Genomic DNA, 19613 nt, shown 5'->3' on the forward strand with positions numbered 1-19613 from the left:
GGTTATTCTGCCAACAGTATGGAACTATTCCACTGTCGACTGCAACAGGGGAACGTTGTGTTATGAGTAAAAAATAAATTAGAAATACAAAATATTTGACCAAACTGGACGTAAACAGTATATCTAGGCTGCATCCCAAATGGTCAAAAGTAGTGCCGTAAATAAGGAATAGGGAACCATTTGGGACGTAGGGTATCTTCATTATTCAGACTCCTTTCCCTCTCCAAATCAAATCAAATCAAATCTTACCCTCCGCCGGGTGCCCAGGAGCGTTTCCAGTTCCCCCTGCAGATGACCGACGTGTCCGAAGACGCCAAGGACCTGATCCGACGCCTCGTCTGCAGCCGGGAGCACCGCCTGGGCCAGAACGGCATCGACGACTTCAAATCTCACCCCTTCTTCTCTGGTAGGGCCTGATGTTTTAAAACAGTGTGTGCATGCTAGGGTTTGTCTGTCAATTATTCTCTGGTGTCATTTCCAGGAGTTGATATAGATAACCTCTTCTCTTGTTAATTGGTGTTGAAGTTAGGCTGGACAGTAGACGATTGTATGAGAATCGTTACAATAACAAACCATGATCACAGTTTGCCAGTCATATCATGTTTAATATCATTCCTTTCAGGCATTGACTGGGACAACATCCGTACGTGCGAGGCCCCCTACATCCCAGAGGTCAGCAGCCCCACAGACACCTCTAACTTTGACGTGGACGACGACTGTCTCAAGAACTCCGTAAGTCTCTCTCTCTCTCTATGGGACTACATCAAGACTCAGACTCGCATCTTTCAGTCTCTCTCTGTTTCCATCTTTTATCTGTCAATCTCTTTCATCTGTTTGTAATGTTAAGGTTGACGTGTTCTAAAATAAGTTTTGTGTTATTTCAGGAGACGATGCCCCCCCCCTCACACACGGCCTTCTCTGGACACCACCTGCCCTTCGTAGGTTTCACCTACACCAGTAAATGGTGAGTGGTCGCTAAGCGACAACCCCCGTTTAGTTTCCTAATGAACTTCCACATCTTCGTCAATACATACAGCATACAGAAAAATACATCTTAACCTGGTCCCAGATCTGTTTGTGCTGTCTTGCCAACTCCTATGGTCATTGTGATGTTTGGCATAACAATGAGGATAGGCTATACAGCACAATCAGATCTGGGACCAGTCTACTTCACTCCTACTTCTCTATCATCTGATCTAACCTCAGCCACACTTCCACTAGCACTCAGTTTCCACCGTTGAGAAAGCATTGAATGGTCTAATTGTTTATCTTAGCCTGAAGGCTAATGGTGGTTGCGCTCTCTCCTCTCCTCTCTCTCTCTCCTCTCTCTCTCTCTCTCTCTCTCTCTCTCTCTCCTCCTCTCTCTCTCTCCCCTCTCTCTCTCTCTCCCTCTCTCTCTCTCCCCTCCTCTCTCTCTCTCCCCTCTCTCCTCTCCTCTCCCTCCTCTCTCTCCCTCTCTCTCTCTCTCCTCTCCCCTCTCTCTCTCTCCTCTCTCTCTCTCCTCTCCCTCTCCCTCTCTCTCTCTCTCCTCTCTCCTCTCTCTCTTCCCTCTCCCCTCTCTCTCTCTCTCCTCTCTCCTCTCCTCTCTCTCCTCCCCTCTCTCTCTCTCCTCTCTCTCTCTCCTCTCTCCCTCTCCCCTCTCTCTCTCCTCTCTCCCTCTCCCCTCTCTCTAAGTTCAATGTCAATATAAGGGGCTTTTTTTTGGCATGGGAAACATATTTATTATTTCACCTTTATTTAACCAGGTAGGCCAGTTGAGAACAAGTTCTCACGTACAACTGTGACCTGGCCAAGATAAACAAGTGAAATAGATAATAAACTAAAGTTGCCTGGTTGCCCTTTTCTTGTGGCAACAGGCCACAAATCTTGCTGCCAATAGAAATGGGATTATTTCAAAATTGGATTTGTTTTCAAATTCTTGGGGGTCTGTCTATTCTGAGGTAAATATGTGTCTCTAATATGGAATGCATCTCTTTCTCTTCCCTATCTCTCCCCCCTCTTCCATATCTCTTCCATATCTTTCCCCCTCTTCCATATCTTTCCCCCTCTTCCATATCTTTCCCCCTCTTCCATATCTCTCCCCCCTCTTCCATATCTCTTCCATATCTTCCCCCCTCTTCCATATCTCTCCTCTCTTCCCTATCTCTCCCCCCTTTTTCCCTATCTCTCCCCCCCTTTTCCCTATCTCTCCCCCCTCTTCCCTATCTCTCCCCCCTCTTCCCTATCTCTCCCCCCTCTTCCCTATCTCTCTTCCCTCTCTCCCCCCTAACTCTCCCCCTAACTCTCCCCCCTAACTCTCCCCCCCTAACTCTCCCCCCTAACTCTCCCCCCTAACTCTCCCCCCTAACTCTCCCCCCTAACTCTCCCCCCTAACTCTCCCCCCCTAACTCTCCCCCCCTAACTCTCCCCCCCCTAACCTCCCCCCCCTAACTCTCCCCCCCCCTAACTCTCCCCCCCTAACCTCCCCCCCTAACTCTCCCCCCCTAACTCTCCACCCCCCTAACTCTCCACCCCCTAACTCTCCACCCCCTAACTCTCCACCCCCTAACTCTCCACCCCCTAACTCTCCACCCCCTAACTCTCACCCCCTAACTCTCCACCCCCTAACTCTCCACCCCCTAACTCTCCAACCCCTAACTCTCCACCCCCTAACTCTCCACCCCCTAACTCTGCCACCCCCTAACTCTCCACCCCCTAACTCTCCACCCCTAACTCTCCACCCCCTAACTCTCCACCCCCTAACTCTCCACCCCCTAACTCTCCACCCCCTAACTCTCCACCCCCCTAACTCTCCACCCCTAACTCCTCCCTCCACCCTCTTCCCTATCTCTCTCTCCACCCTCTTCCCTATCTCTCTCTCCACCCTCTTCCCTATCTCTCTCTCCACCCTCTTCCCTATCTCTCTCCTCCACCCTCTTCCCTATCTCTCTCTCCCCCCTCTTCCCTATCTCTCTCTCCCCTCCAGTACCCTGTCTGACCGGGGCTGTCTGAGGGAGGCAGGTGGTAGCAGTCAGACACAGATGGATGTATGTGTCCAGCGCAGTCTGGAGGAGAGTCTGGCCACCGAGGCCTACGAGAGGAGGATACGACGCCTGGAGCAGGAGAAGACTGAGCTCAGCCGCAAGCTGCAAGGTACACACACTCACACCTCTCCTCCTCCCCTCTCCTCTCCTCCCCCTTTCCTCTCCTCCTCCTCTCCTCCTCCTCCCCTCTCCTTTCCTCTCCTCCTCCTCCCCTCTCCTCTCCTCCCCCCTTCCTCTCCTCCTCCTCCCCTCTCCTCTCCTCCCCCTTTCCTCTCCTCTCCTCCCCCTCTCCTTTCCTCTCCTCCCCCTCTCCTTTCCTCTCCTCCCCCTCTCCTTTCCTCTCCTCCTCCTCCCCTCTCCTCTCCTCCCCCTTTCCTCTCCTCCCACTCTCCTCTTCTCCCCCTCTCCTTTCCTCTCCTCTCCTTCTCATCCTCTCCCTGTATGTTGTGTTCCAGAGTCCACCCAGACAGTCCAGGCCCTGCAGCACGCGTCAGGAGAAGGACCAGCACCCGTCCCCTCTAACAAGGAGGTGGAGATCAGGAGTCTGAAGACTGAGATTGACATCCTCAAGAAAAAGATTGCAGGTGAACATTCAACATTTTACTGTAAAGGTTGTATAGTTGGTTGTATAGCTGTATAGTAGAAGACAAAGGTTTTACTGTAAAGGTTTACTGCTGTGTAGTAGAACACAAACCAGCCAAGTCAGCATTTACATGCATAGCCAATTGTATGATAGAGTAGGACTGAAATATATTGAGAGATAAACAGAGATGCTATTCATAATCCACACGGTGATCTGTACCAGGGTTATGGTTTGGATTCCTACGGGGGACCAGTACAAAAGCATGAACATGTATGTTCTTATCCAGAGTGTACATTTAGCGTTTGCTAAATGACTACAATTTGAAATGTACACTATAATGGAACATGCATCATAGTGAAATGTAATTGGTTGGCCTTCTGTAATGTGTGTTAGACTCAGGTCAACAGGAACATGAGTTAGAAGAAGCTTCATCAGTCCGTAGAGAGATGGAGGATTCATCTAAACACATCAGGAACCTGGAGAAACAGATGAAGAGTCTCAACCTGGAGAAGGACGACCTGCACAAGGTGTGTTTCTCTCTGTATAGCACCACCTGGGTGTGTTTGTCTGTATATAGCACCACCTGGGTGTGTTTGTCTGTATATAGCACCACCTGGGTGTGTGTGTCTGTATATAGCACCACCTGGGTGTGTTTGTCTGTATATAGTACCACCTGGGTGTGTTTGTCTGTATATAGCACCACCTGGGTGTGTCTGTCTGTATATAGCACCACCTGGGTGTGTTTGTCTGTATATAGCACCACCTGGGTGTGTCTGTCTGTATATAGCACCACCTGGGTGTGTTTGTCTGTATATAGCACCACCTGGGTGTGTCTGTCTGTATATAGCACCACCTGGGTGTGTTTGTCTGTATATAGCACCACCTGGGTGTGTTTGTCTGTATATAGCACCACCTGGGTGTGTTTGTCTGTATATAGCACCACCTGGGTGTGTTTGTCTGTATATAGCACCACCTGGGGGTGTGTTTGTCTGTATATAGCACAACCCCCCCCCCCCCTCACATGGTCCTTCACATCATTGCTCCAGCAAATGTGTTATATGCATATTATGCGTCAAGGTGGTATATTGGCTCAGCTCTGCAGTATGAAAAGGGTATAAAACTACCCGGACCCTATCTGTAATATCTACCATTAAGCAGATGTATTTATCCAAAACGACAGTGAGTGCATACATTTTTGTATGGGTGGCCCCAGCAGGAATCGATTTGACAACCCTGGCGTTGCAAGTGACCATTCTCTACCAGCTGAGTGCCGTTGGACCGACGACCACCCAGTCTGACCAATCAATCTGTACACGTCTTCCCTCCCTTTAGGACTTAATGGAGGCCAGCGGCAAGATGAAGAGTCAGTCTAAGGAGTTGAAAGAGGCCCACAGCCAGAGGAAGCTGGCCATGCAGGAGTTCTCCGAGCTCAACGAGCGTCTGACTGATCTCAGATCAGCCAAGCAGCGCCTGGGCCGTCAGCTCCGGGACAAGGAGGAGGAGATGGAGGGTTGGTCCCAGAAGGTGGAGGCTCTACGGCTGGAGGTGCGCAAGGCCGAGAGGGCCAAGAAGGAGGTAGAGTAGTCACGTGGTTCCTGTGGTTCTTAGAGGTGTGTGTGTGTGTGGGTCTCTACTTTGTGTGTGTGTGTGTGGGTCTCTACTTTGTGTGTGTGTGTGTGGGTCTCTTCTTTGTGTGTGTGTGCGTCTCTACTTTGTGTGTGTGGGGGTCTCTACTTTGTGTGTGTGTGTGTGGGTCTCTTCTTTGTGTGTGTGTGTGCGTCTCTACTTTGTGTGTGTGTGTGTGGGGGTCTCTACTTTGTGTGTGTGTGTGTGTGTGGGGGTCTCTACTTTGTGTGTGTGTGGGGGGGTCTCTACTTTGTGTGTGTGTGTGTGGGTCTCTTCTTTGTGTGTGTGTGTGGGTCTCTACTTTGTGTGTGTGTGTGTGGGTCTCTACTTTGTGTCTCTGTGTGTGTGTGCGCGTGCATTAACCCCTTGCTGTCTCTCAGATGGAGTCCCAGTCTGAGGAGCAAACAGCTGATGCTCAGAAGGAGAGGAAACTGAGAGAACGATCTGAGCAGTGCAGCAGACTGCTAGAGGAGGAGCTGGAAGGACTCAAGGTAACACACACACACTAACACACACACACTAACACACACACACACTAACACACACACACACTAACACACACACACACACTAACACACACACACACTAACACACACACACTAACACACACACACTAACACACACACACACACTAACACACACACACACTAACACACACACACACTAACACACACACACTAACACACACACTAACACACACACACTAACACACACACACTAACACACACACACACACACTAACACACACACACACTAACACACTAACACACACACACACACACACACACACACTAACACACAAACTCAGATTTTAGCATCTTGTAGTCATAGATGCTTATTTTAGCCATTTGAAATGGCTAGCTAGTTAGCGGTGTGCTAGTACCGTTGGATCGGTGACGTCACTTGCTCTGCGGCCCAGGTGTTTTGTGGCCTGACTGATAATGCTACTTCATGGCTGACACGGTAGATGTGTTCAGAGGGCCTCGGTTCGAACCCAGTCCGGGACAGCGGCGGAAGCAATGCTCTTACACACACACCTGGGGTGTATTCTCTAGGAACCAACGTGAGGCAAACGGGACGAAATGAGGGACTATTCTGAACTTGTCCAATAAGAAACGCGCGCTTTCCATTGCAAAATATTTTTACTACGGTGTTCACTAATTTAATACACTCCTGTAATTTCTCTGTTTTCCTGGTTGTGTGAATGTGGCCAACTCCTCTCTTCCTCTGAACCAGAAGCAGGTGGGGCCATCAGCCTCGGTGGTGGGCTCGGACCAGAGCCAGGAGGTGGGGAAGCTGAGGGCCGACCTGGAGAAGAAGACTGGGTTCTACGAGGAGGAGCTGAGCAGGAGGGAGGTGCAGCACGCCAACGAACTCAAGGTCCTCCGCAAGGAGCTCCGCGACGCTGAGGGACAGCAGCTCACCCTGCAGAAAGAGATCCTGGTCCTCAAAGACAAACTGGAGAAGACACGCAGGGAGAGGTGTGTGTCTGTCTACATGTTTATGTCTTTGTTTGTGTAATGGGTTATGTGCGGTAGGGCCTTCCTACGTTTGGATGTCCACAACACTAGAAAGCACTCATAAAGACATATAGGACAGTTTATCCAGAGATGTAGACATGGCATTCAGACGTGCTTCTGGTCTCTGTAGTAGCTATATATAGCTTGTCCTCTTCCTCCTCTTCCCAGCGAGGGTTATACAAGGTCAACATGGTTACCGCTACTTCACAATGGCCTCTAGTGTGCTGTACTCGCAGTGTATTTTGATCTTGGATAACTGCTGATACTACGATAGCTAATTTTTCCACAGCAAACAAGGAAAACATGAACGAAACTCTTTCCTCCTCGATGTCAGACATTGTTTATTTCCCAATCTATAGGTGGAAATGTGACAAAATAAGACAGTTTAGTTTCCCTAAAGAAATTGTCTGTTTCATGTTCCTTGCCAAGGTTCTTCTGAGTATCATGGTACTGGTGACAACCCTACCTTCTACTGTAACCGTTCTCCTGAGAAGACCCTTATACATCTCTTAGAGTTCCTTAGCTCTAACTGCCGTTGTTGGTCTGTTTACTTGAATATTGTCATTCAAATAGATTTTTAGTCCAGGAATAGATATACTAAATAAATCCGGTACCGGGAAACCGGTCTATAGAGTTGTCATATTCAGTAGGACAGTTACTCTCTCTTCCTGTAATATTATAGAGATGCCTACCTAACTGTCCTCTTCCTCTTCTTCCCAGCGAGGGTTATATGAGGTAAACATGGTTATAGTTACTTCACCCTGGCCTCTACTGTATTGTACTCCGTGAGGTTTAACTTGAGTTACCTTCTCTCCCCTGACCTAGCTCCCGAGAAGACCCTCGTTCCTGTGTTTAGTCCCTTAGATCTAACTGGTGTTATCCCCCTCTGCCTCTGTCCAGGTCGAAGAAGCAACATTGCTCTAACGATCTCTCATACAGTCTGGAAGCTATCAGGATGTGCTTTTCTACCCTCTAGCTTAGCATCCCTGGCTAGCCTCGTTCATACAGACATTTGGATACTCTCTCTGAATAGCAGGTTCAGTGTGTTATTGGTGTCTGTGTGTGTGATGATGGATCATATCTGTGTGTGTGAGACAGCCAAAGCGAGCGGGAGGAGTTTGAGATGGAGTATAAGCAGAAGTATGAGCGGGAGAGAGTCATTCTGACCGAGGAGAACAGGAAACTCTCCAACGAACTGGACAAGGTGAGATGTTATTTATATATATATATATATATATATATACATATATATATACATACATACATACATACATACATACATACACACACACACACACACACACACACACACACACACACACACACACACACACACACACACACACCCTGACCTGAGGTGAGGTAACCCCCCCCCCCCCTCTCTCTCTCTCTCACACGCGCACACACACCCTGACCTGAGGTAACCGCCTCCACCAACCTTCTCTCCTGGTAAAGCCAATATAATCACTGTTCAATATCCACCTTCAAAACAGACCACGGTATCCTAAACAGGCAAATGCAACGTCCCGTTGGATCCCAAACTATTGACCTTGGAAGCGGGAAATATGGGAATGAGAAATGGAATTTCCCAAGCTAAATATTTTTGTAGGAGTTGTGATATATTGGACTAAAAGTGCTGTTTGTTTTTGTGGTATTTCCTATTAAATATGAAGAAAAGACTGAGTGCCTTGAAGTTGATAGCATCCATGGAAAACAGGGAGTATTCCCTTTCCTGAACACAACCTGCCAGAGAGGGGTAGTGAGAACAACATTCCCCAAGCCTTCCTGAACACAACCTGCCAGAGAGGGGTAGTGAGAACAACATTCCCCAAGCCTTCCTGAACACAACCTGCCAGAGAGGGGTAGTGAGAACAACATTCCCCAAGCCTTCCTGAACACAACCTGCCAGAGAGGGGTAGTGAGAACAACATTCCCCAAGCCTTCCTGAACACAACCTGCCAGAGAGGGGTAGTGAGAACAACATTCCCCAAGCCTTCCTGAACACAACCTGCCAGGGAGGGGTAGTGAGAACAACATCTGATATGCAGACAAATTGGCACCCTATTTACTTCTTCTCAACAGGGCCCATAAGGGTCTGTTCAAAAGTAGTGCACTATATAGGGAATGGGGTACCATTTGGGACACTGACCCATTTGATTGTGTTGTTTCACATGCAGTACCTTCATACTGAATGCCAGGATACAAGGATCAGATGATTTTTGGTGGTTGTATATCCTTCTAAAGGTAGCTGTTTCCATTTGGAGAGATCCTATAAATGTGAGGTTAAAAAATGGAATCATACCTTGCAAATAGTATGTTTAGCCTGTTTAAATTATCCTTCAAACTGTTTTACAACCAACTATCTTGCCACTTATCTGATAGTAGCAATATGAACCGGAATGAATTTCCTACTGTCAAACCATTACAGGAAAACACACTCCCTCTGCAACTGTCAATGAGCGTTCTTCTCCCCCTCCTCCCTCTCTCGCTCCCTTTGCCCTCCCCTCCTCCCCCAGTCTTCCTCTGCCCTACCTTTCCTTGCCCTGTCATCAATCAATCAAATGTATTTTATAAAGCCCTTTCAGCAGTTGTCACAAAGTGCTTTTCAGATACCCAGCCTCAAACCCCAAAGATCAAGCAATGCAGAGGCAGAAGCACAGTGGCTAGGGAAAACTCCCTAGAACGACAGGAACCTAGGAAGAATCCTAGAGGAACCAGGCTCTGAGGGGTGGCCAGTCCTCTTCTGGCTGTGCCAGGTGGAGATTATAAGAGTACATGGTCATTAAGGCCAGATTGTTCTTCAATATGTTAAAACATTCATGGATGACCAGCAGGGTCAAATAATAACCATAGTGGTTATAGAGGGAGCAACAGGTCAGCACCTCCGGTATAAATGTCAGTTGGCTTTTCATAGCCGAGCATTCAGAGGTGGAGACAGCATTTCTGGGAGAGACATAATTAGTAGGTCCGGGACCAAGTAGCATGTCCAGTGAAACAAGTCAGTGTTCCATAACCACAGCAGATAGATTAGCAGCACTACTGGTTTGACTGGGGACAGGGACAGCCAGGTGTCGTCAGGACGGATAGTCTTGAGGAGTGATCCTAGGGCTCAGGTCCTCCGGGAGGGGAGACATGGAGGGGGAGGAGAACTTGATGGATCACTCAGGACACCAGATAGGACAGACTGACCTTAGCCCCTTGGCACATAGACTATTTTAGCATAAATACTGGGGACTGGGGGGGGGGGGGGGGGACATTGGCACCATCCAAAGTTAACCCCTGGGCCAAACTACAATCAATCCTAAGACTTTCTGATGAGATGAGACTGAGTCTGTCTCTCACATGGATCGGCAGACCATTCTATAATAGAGGCGCTATATAAGATGCCCTTGAAACATTGCTGCAAATTACCACACTGTATAATATCTATGGCTCTGATTGGCTCTGTCCTCTCTTCTGTCCCCTCTCGACTCTGTCCTCTCGACTCTGTCCTCTCGACTCTGTCCTCTCGACTCTGTCCTCTCGACTCTGTCCTCTCGACTCTGTCCTCTCGACTCTGTCCTCTCGACTCTGTCCTCTCGACTCTGTCCTCTCCTCTCCCTCTAGCTGACGCCTATGTTTGAGAAGCTGAGCATTAGCAACAGACAGCTGGAGGAGGAGATGAGGGAACTGGCTGACAAGAAGGAGAGTGCTGCTCACTGGGAGGCCCAGATCACTGAGATTATCCAGTGGTGAGTGACAGAGACATGTATACAGGACATGCATTCACTCTCAAATACACGTCCGCACATGCTTGCTTACACACACGTACTCTACTTACATACTTACTCGCTCACTCACTCAGGACCCCAAATATTTCAAAGGTCATACAGATGATTTTATTGGTCTTTACAATCTCTTCTCCATTCAGAGAAGCTGTCTATAACAGCTGATAGAGAGCGACAGAAAGAAAGAGAGAGAGGAGACCAAGAGCAATACCTAGCTACTGCTGCTTGGCTCTCTTGCCTGACAGGCAATTTGCACATATCACACATACATGCACACTGTACCAGTGAAGTAAAGCAGTGATGAGTGGTGCCCCCTGCCTGCCACTCCAGGCCACTGCAGTAGGAGAAACAGGAAGAGTGTGTCTCAGAGCTCCTTTATGGACTAATAGGAGGAGACCTAGTCAGTACAACTGAATGCATTCAACTGAAATGTGTCTTCCGCATTTAACTCAACCTGTTCAGGGGCAGAACAACAGATTTTTTTTTACCTTGTCAGCTCAGGGATTTGATCCAGCAACCTTTCGGTGACTGGGCCAACGCTCCGACCCGCCAGCCCAATAGGAGGCGCTTATATTTGACCTGTTTCACTGCAAGTACAAGTGGGTAAACTGTACGAGTGAAATGGAAATGTACGCACTCCCCCTGAGACTCCCTCTGAGAGTGGGGTCATGGACAGGGATCTGAGACTCCCTCTGAGAGTGGGGTCATGGACAGGGATCTGAGACTCCCTCTGAGAGTGGGGTCATGGACAGGGATCTGAGACTCCCTCTGAGAGTGGGGTCATGGACAGGGATCTGAGACTCCCTCTGAGAGTGGGGTCATGGACAGGGATCTGAGACTCCCTCTGAGAGTGGGAGTCATGGACACGGATCTGACACTCCCTCTGAGAGTGGGAGTCATGGACAGGGACTCATCCCGTCTGAATCTCCCCAGGGTCAGAACAACAGATTTTTCACCTTGTTGGCACGGGGATTCGAACTTGCAAGAATTCGGTTACTGGCCCAACTTTCTAACCGCAAGGCTACCTGCCGGACCACAGGGACCTCTAGTGGGGGAAATGTGTGTGTACAGACCAGGGAGGATGTGACTGGGACTGAAGGAAGCCTATTCACAACCCTGCATGTATTTACACATAGAAGCTATACCAAATGGCACCATATTGCCTATTCAGGTCACTACTTTTGACCAGAGCCCAAACCCATAGGGCTCTGTTCAAACGCAGAGCACCATATAGGGAATAGGGTGCTATTTGGTACACGTCCTTAGTATAATACTCATTAGGGTAATGGTGAGTTATTGTGACCTTAGCTGGCATGTAGTTTGTGTTGGGGAGGCCCAGTTAAAGTGAAAGGTTTGATGAGGATATATGTAACGTATACTGCAGATAGTTGTGAGGGCTGTTCATATACCGATAGCTGTATTTATTGACTGTGTGACAGGGTCAACCTGAGTTCATGTATAAGGTCTGGTATATAGAGTGATTAGTGTGATGCCTAGGGCTAACTATAGGGTGTGTGTTTCTGTGTGTGTGCGCCAAACAGGATTGTGAGTGTTTGCATAATGATGTGAGTGTATGTTATGGAAAGGTTTGTTTGTGCATAATGTGGATTGTGTGTGTGTGTGTGTGTGTTCCAGGGTGAGCGATGAGAAGGATACGCGAGGCTATCTCCAGGCTCTGGCCAGTAAGATGACTGAAGAACTGGAGGGACTGAGGAACACCAGCCTGGGAGCCAGGGCTACGGTGAGACGTGTACTTATATATACGTACACAGTGCCTTCATAAAGTATTCAGACCCCTTGACTTTCTACATTTTGTTAGGTTACAGCCTAATTCTAAAAACATTGAGGAGTTAATCTATACACAATACCCCATAATGACAAACCGGTTTGGTTTCTCCCATTATTTTCTGTAGATCCTCTCACGCTCTGACGAGTTGGTTGGGGAGTGTTGCTGGACAGCTCTTTTCACGTCTTCAGAGATGTTAGATCGGGTTCAACTCCAGGCTCTGGCTGGGCCAGTCAAGGACATTCAGAGACTTGTCATGAAGCCACTCCTGCGTTGTCTTGGCTGTACGCTTAGGGTCATTGTCCTGTCGGAAGGTGAATCTTCGCCCCAGTCTAAAATCCTGAGCCCACCGGAACAGGTTTTCATTAAGAATATCTCTGTACTTTGCTCCATTCATCTTTGCCTCGACCCTGCCACTGAAAAACATCCCCACAGCATGATGCTGCCCCCACCATGCTTCACCGATGGGATGGTGCCTGGTTTCCTACAGATATGACGCTTGGCATTCAGGCCAAAGATTTCAATCTTGGTGTCATCAGACCAGATAATCTTGTTTCTCATGGTCTGAGTGTCTTTAGGTGCGTTTTTGGTAAACTCCATGTGCCTTTTACTGAGGAGTGGCTTACGTCTGGCCATTCTACCATAAAGGCCTGATTGGTGGTGTGCTGCAAAGATGTTTGTCCTTCTGGAAGGTTCTCCCATCTCTACAGAGTAACTCTGGAGCTCTGTCAGAGTGACCTTTGGTTTCTTGTTCACCTCCCTGATCAAGGCCCTTCTCCTCCGATTGCTCAGTTTGGTCGGGCGGCTCTCGGAAGATTCTTGGTAGTTCCAAACTTCTTCCATTTAAGAATTATTGAGGCCACTGTGTTTTTGGGGACCTTCAACCGTTACCCAGATCCGGTCTTTGAGCTCTACGGACATTTCCTTCGACCTCATGGCTTGCTTTTTGCTCTGACACACACTGTCAACTGAGGGATCTTATATAAAGCAGGTGTGTGCCTTTCCAAATCATGTCCAATCAATTTAATTTAACACAGGAGGACTCCATTCAAGATATAGAAACATCTCAAGGATGATCAATGGAAACAGGATGTAACTGAGTTCAATTTCGAGTCTCATCACAAAGGGTTATGTAAATAAGATATGTTTTTTTGCAAACTGTATCATTATATGTATATTGATAAGGATTTTTTTTTTAATAAGGCTGTAACGAAACGTGGAAAAAGTCCAGGGGTCTGAATACTTTACGAATGCACTATACACACACACACACACCTCACATCTGCATTGAACTTTCCCTTCTTTCTTTACCTCTGTCTCGCACTCTCCCTTCCCCCTACAGCAGGACATGCCGTGGAAGGTGCGGAGGTTTGCTAAGCTGGACATGTCAGCCCGTCTGGAGCTGCAGTCTGCACTGGATGCTGAGATCAGAGCCAAGCAGACCATCCAGGACGAACTGAACAAAGTCAAGGCCTCCAACATCTCCACTGAGTGGTACGTTCACTGCTGCTCTTACTTACTTACTTCTACTTTTAAGCTCTTACTTAGTCTAAGAACTACACTGAGAATACACTGAATCTTATTTTTGCCAAGGGAACATGGGATGCCAGGCACAATAAAGTGCAGTACATTGCAATCTGTCAAAGTCTGAACCACCATTGCTCTGCTACACTTGCACGATCTGATTTGACCTTGTTGACATTCTCTTGTTCCTCCTCTCTCCTCAGTAAACTGCAGGAGTCGGAGACTAAGAACCAGGACCTGCTGGCTGAGATGGAGAGGCTGAAGAAGGATACAGAGGAGTTCCGCCTGCGTAGGGGTGAGACTGGAACCATCACCTCTGACCTGTGTTACTCCTCTCCACCCCATGTTTTCTATTTGAGTGACAATCTTTTAGTTTGTCTATGGAATAACTGGACCAACTAAGAAATGGGAGAGCGGGAGCCGGGAGAGCGCCACATTTTCTCTGTGCTAAAGCCACTTCACCGTACAGCATGCTGATGTGATGGTTGTCTTCTGTAGGTGTGAAACACCAGGACTCCCAGAACTCTTTCCTGGCCTTCCTCAACGCCCCCACCTCAGCCCTGGACCAGTTCGATGTAAGTAACCTAAATCATCTGTTCTGAATTCCATTGTCTCTGATTCATTTAAATATTAGATTCATTCTTTAATCAACCTTTATTTTCATATAGTGGCTGTTCCTTCCTTCACTTAAAAGGCAACATTGATTTTGTTCAGAACATTCATTTTCTTTTATTGATTTAGTTTCTTTCATTTGTATGAATATTTCACATCTTGTTTTTATTTGGTTCTCCATGCTTCCATGTTCTGCTATATCAGGACTCTTTCTCCTCATCCTCATCCTCTTTAATTGAGTTTTGGGAAGACGTAAGTTTCTGTTGGGCAGTGGGCAACGTGTGTGTGTGTGTGTGTGTGTGTGTGGAGCCTTAGACTGTAGATAGACTATACGCTAACTAGCTGCCTCGTAAAGAGTGGTGATGTCATTTGATCCAGTATTTGTGTGAGTTCGTGACCCCTCTGTGTCCATCTGTGTGCGTGTCTGTGAGCATCGTTTGAGAAGGTGTGCAAGTGCACACTTCAGGAAAAGGGTGGATAATTGTGACGTAGCCATTGAGTGAGGGTTTGGGCTCCTTGGCTTTTAGCTAAGACTTCAAGTGGAACTGACACCGTGTCATATATGAAACAAACAGATATCATGTTATGTATCATATTAATATCAGTCAAAAAGATCAAATTCACAGTTTATGCTACAAAACCAACTCTATAAGAGGTTTTAAAAGTAGGTTCTATTTGACTCAACATTCCATGACGTAGTTTGGAGAGTAAAGGCATAGTTGGGAGAATATATGGATACAGTTTAATGCATGATCAATGTACTGTAATTCAATACATTGGTAGTCCAACAAATATTGCTATCAGGTTGTAAATCTCAGCTGGCTTGGTACATTGTCTGGCTGCCTCCAGCCATTCGGGATTCAGTTTTAATGACCCAGTATTTTGAACAAAAACGGATGGGTGTAACCAAGGCTGAGAAGGTTAATACAATGAAACTAACAAGGGCAATGATCACAAGTCAGGCATAACGTGGCTAATAGGCTAGCTTATCTATTTATGTAGCCATTTATTTTGCAAGCTTAAAACATGCAGCCTTAACGTTAGCTAGCTTCTGGGAGGATGACGTGTCATTGGGTGAGTGACCGACTTTTCCCCTCATATCTTTGTCTCTGGCTACAGCTAGAGTTCTAGGTGTCATTTGGTTAGCTAGTAAGAAATGTGAATCACTTTGCTAGCTAGCTATTCTGAACTTGAATGATTGTTATCCACAGTTAGCATATCTCTTAGTTGTCAATCAAATGTATTTGGCATCGATCAAATGGGCAGGGAAGCAGGCAAGTTCCCATTCAATTATAACAAGTGGGTTGGGACTAGCATGCATTGGCAGGCAAGCTGCAGAAGGGCGAGCCAGCTACTCTTTCCCCATCGTTTATCAGTGCAATTTTGGTGAAAAAGTTTGAGGGTTTATCTACTATTCCCTCATTAGATTTGAGCTCATCTCGTTCTGGCTAACATTAGTTGTTGATCTTGTTGTTGTTGATGTGCATAGGCAACTGAGGGAGAGCTAGCCAACCTTTTCATGGTTGTTTTGCAGAAATCCATTCAGTTGTATTTTGTGGCTTTTGGCAAATGCTGCCTAAAGATGTAATGGCATGCTGTTACTACAGCATTTAAACACACAGTCAAAGTGAATGATGGCAGGCCCTTGTGACAAATGGCTTATTTGCATATAGGCCTACTGTAGCTCTGATTGGCTATTGCGCACCGGTCTGTGTAGACTCCGGTCCTGGACAAGACCGATGTTTGTTAGGTTTTATTTACTGCCGTGTCTATTGATTGTCAAAAAGCACAGCTGTTTTCCCCCTCTATATTGCTATAGAATTTTCACAAATACCTTACTCTTTCGTTCCCAAATATTCTATGAACACTTAGATATGGTAATTTACAAGTTGTCGCATGTCAGAGAAAACAGAAACAAACATTTGAATAAAATGATTCATACCCCTTGACTTATTCCACAATGTATTGAAAATGAAATACTGAAATGGTTTATTTACACTCTTGAGTCCATACTTTGTAGAAGTGATTACAGCTGTGAGTCTTTATGGGTAAGTCTCTGAGAGCTTTGCAAACCTGGATTGTATGTATTTGCACATGTATTATTTGGTTTATTCTTCAAGCTCTGTTTGTTGATCATTGCTAGACAGCCATTTTCAAGTCTTGCCTTACAGTTTTGACTTAAATCTTGAAAATCTAACTCAGCCACTCAGCAACATTCAATGTCTTCTTGGTAAGCAACTCCAGTGTATATCTGGCCTTGTGTTTTAGGTTATTGTCCAGCTGAAAGGTGAATTTGTCTTTCAGTGTCTGGTGGAAAGCAGACTGAAACAGGTTTTTTCTAGGATTTTGCCTGTGCTTATAGCTGTTTTCCATTTCTATATATCCACCCCAAAAATGTCTTGCCACTGACAGGCATAGCCATAGAATGATGCAGCCACCACCAGCTTGAAAACATGAAGAGTGATACTCAGTGATGAGTTGTCGGATTTGTCCCAGACACAACATTTTGGATTCAGGACAAGAAGTTCATTTCTTTACCACATTTGTTATTCAGTATTACTTCAGTGCCTTGTTGCAAACAGGATGCATGTTATTCAGTATTACTTCAGTGCCTTGTTGCAAACAGGATGCATGTTATTCAGTATTACTTCAGTGCCTTGTTGCAAACAGGATGCATGTTATTCAGTATTACTTCAGTGCCTTGTTGCAAACAGGATGCATGTTATTCAGTATTACTTCAGTGCCTTGTTGCAAACAGGATGCATGTTTTGGAATATTTGTTATTTTGTACAGGCTAGTATTATGGAGTAACTACAACATTGTTCATCCGTCTTTAGTTTTCTCATATCACAACCATTAAACTGTATCCGTTTTAAAATCACCATTGGCCTCATGTTAAAATCCCTGAGTGTGTTGATACACCATCCAAAGCCTAATTAATAACTTCACCCTGCTCAAAGGGATATTCAGCGTCTGCTTTTTTCAATTGTATTTTTATGTCTACCTTCTTTGCAAGGCATTGCAGGCTTTGTGGTTGAATCTGTGCTTGAAATTCACTACTCGATTGAGGGACCTTCGAGATAATTGTACTGTATGTGTGGGATACAGAGATGAAGTCGTTCAAAACGCATGTTAAACACTATTAGGGTTGCACATTTTGGGGAATATAGGTGGAAACTTTCCGTGGGAATTAACGGAAATATATGCAAATTACATGTTTTGCATTGGATATATTTACCATATCATATGGAGACAGAAACATAAACCTTTTACCTCATCAAATACAACAGGTGTAGACCTTAGTGAAATGCTTACTTACAAGCCCTTAACCAACAATGCCGTTTTAAGAAAATATCAAAAAGAAAAGTAAGATATAAGAAAAACAAATACTTAAAGAGCAGCAGTAAATAACAATAGCAGGGTTATACACAAGGGGTACCGGTACAATGTGTGGGGGAGGTGGGGGGGTACAAATAGTCTGGGTAGCCATTTGATTAGCTGTTCAGGAGTCTTGTGGCTTGGGGGTAGAAGCTGTTTAGAAGTCTCTTGGACCTAGACTTGGTGCTCCGGTACTGATTGCCGTGCGGTAGCAGAGAGAACAGTCTATGACTAGGGTCGCTGGAGTCTTTGACAATTTTTAGGGCCTTCCTTTGACACCGCCTGGTATAGAGGTCCTGGATGGCAGTAAGCTTGGCCCCGGTGATGTACTGGGCCGTACGCACTACCCTCTGTAGTGCCTTGCGGTTGGAGGCCGAGTAGTTGCCATACCAGGCAGTGATGCAACCCGTCAGGATGCTCTCGACGGTGCAGCTGAGGACCCATGCCACATCTTTTCAGTCTCCTGTGTGGGAATAGGTTTTGTCGTGCCCCCTTCACGACTGTTAGTGTGCTTGAACCATGTTAGTTTGTTGGTGATGTGGATGCCAAGGAACTTGAAGCTCTCAACCAGCTCCACTACAGCTCCGTTGATGAGAATGGGGGCGAGTGTAAACTGAGTGTAAAACATGGTCATTGTGAATGTTCAATTATATTCCTCTTACTATAAAATAATGGCATGGTACTTATAAGCATATCTTGTCAGTTAAATGAACAAGCCAATAGCCTATGGCATGGAACATAGCCAGATAACATACAGTAGGCCAACTCATTCTGTTATTCTGAAATACATTTTCTTCATATCATAATGTTTCTTTAGACCTGACTGAAATAAATAATGGATTTATTATAATGGTGTTTATTCAACTGATTTATTATACTTTTTTTTTTACGTGTAGATGTTCCAAAGGCATTATCAGCGGCTTGTACTCCGCTTGCTTGGAGGCCTGGAGATACTAAACATGTGTATGATAATTAACTGTCAATTACCGTGACACCGCCTGCCTTTTGCATAACCGCCACAGCCCTAATTGTGTGTACATTTTGAATTCAAGCTATAACTCAACAAAATGTGTAAAAAGTAATTGGGTGTGAATACTTTCTGAAGGAAATGTATATGAACAGCTTTTAATAAGATTTCATGTTGCTAAAACGCTGTCAATGCGACTTTAAAATAATTTTGTAGACTGAGGATTCCTTGTATTGTATTTATTAAGGATCCCCATTAGTTCCTGCTAAGACTGCAGCTACTCTTCCTGGGGTCCAGCAGAAATGATGGCAGTAATATAGTTTCTAATACAAACATTTTGTCTCATTAAAATACATTTTACAACAGATTTCACAATTCATTAAATGTGTGCCCTTCGGCCACTACTCTACTACAACACACATTCCAGGTGTACATGTGTATAGTGTGTTTGTACCTTTGTGTGTGACTCTTCACAGTCCTCGCTGTTCCATAAGGTGTATTTTTCTTTGTATTTTTTTTATATCTGATTCTACTGCTTGGGTCAGTTACTTGATGTTACTTGAGTTCCATGTAGACATTCACTCTACGGACATTCTTTAAAGTCATCCATGGCTACTTGACTTTGAGTCCAGACACTACAGAACATACCTCTGTTTAATACCCTGTAGTGAGCTTCCCTTTCACACGGTAGTACCATCACGAGTTCCCAGATTAGACCTAGAGTCTACGTCCCAAAACAGCACCCTATTCCCCACAGTGCACTGGGGCTCTGGTGAATAATTGTGCACTGTGTAGGCAGAGATTTCCCTACCCAGTCCTTCAGTGCA

The 19613-nt window shown here is 46.0% G+C and overlaps 1 protein-coding gene across 14 annotated transcripts in view; it reads left to right on the plus strand.

The window, feature by feature from the left end:
* Positions 1-19613, plus strand: part of LOC109866351 (serine/threonine-protein kinase MRCK alpha) — a 114145-nt gene that overhangs the window by 63604 nt on the left and 30928 nt on the right. For 9 of the 14 annotated variants that reach the window (XM_031800270.1, XM_031800274.1, XM_031800280.1 and 6 more), the window contains 15 exons: positions 268-406; positions 623-732; positions 885-964; positions 2966-3132; positions 3479-3607; positions 4000-4133; positions 4939-5181; positions 5613-5723; positions 6469-6713; positions 7851-7956; positions 10359-10483; positions 12155-12260; positions 13648-13799; positions 14033-14124; positions 14328-14404. In XM_031800270.1, the coding sequence (XP_031656130.1) occupies positions 268-406; positions 623-732; positions 885-964; positions 2966-3132; positions 3479-3607; positions 4000-4133; positions 4939-5181; positions 5613-5723; positions 6469-6713; positions 7851-7956; positions 10359-10483; positions 12155-12260; positions 13648-13799; positions 14033-14124; positions 14328-14404 (2016 nt within the window). The remainder of the gene's footprint in view (positions 1-267; positions 407-622; positions 733-884; positions 965-2965; positions 3133-3478; positions 3608-3999; positions 4134-4938; positions 5182-5612; positions 5724-6468; positions 6714-7850; positions 7957-10358; positions 10484-12154; positions 12261-13647; positions 13800-14032; positions 14125-14327; positions 14405-19613) is intronic. The other 5 variants (XM_031800272.1, XM_031800276.1, XM_031800283.1 and 2 more) reach the window with 2 other exon arrangements.

Source organism: Oncorhynchus kisutch, linkage group LG21, assembly GCF_002021735.2.
Source record: "Oncorhynchus kisutch isolate 150728-3 linkage group LG21, Okis_V2, whole genome shotgun sequence".
NCBI classification, from domain to species: Eukaryota; Metazoa; Chordata; class Actinopteri; order Salmoniformes; family Salmonidae; genus Oncorhynchus; species Oncorhynchus kisutch.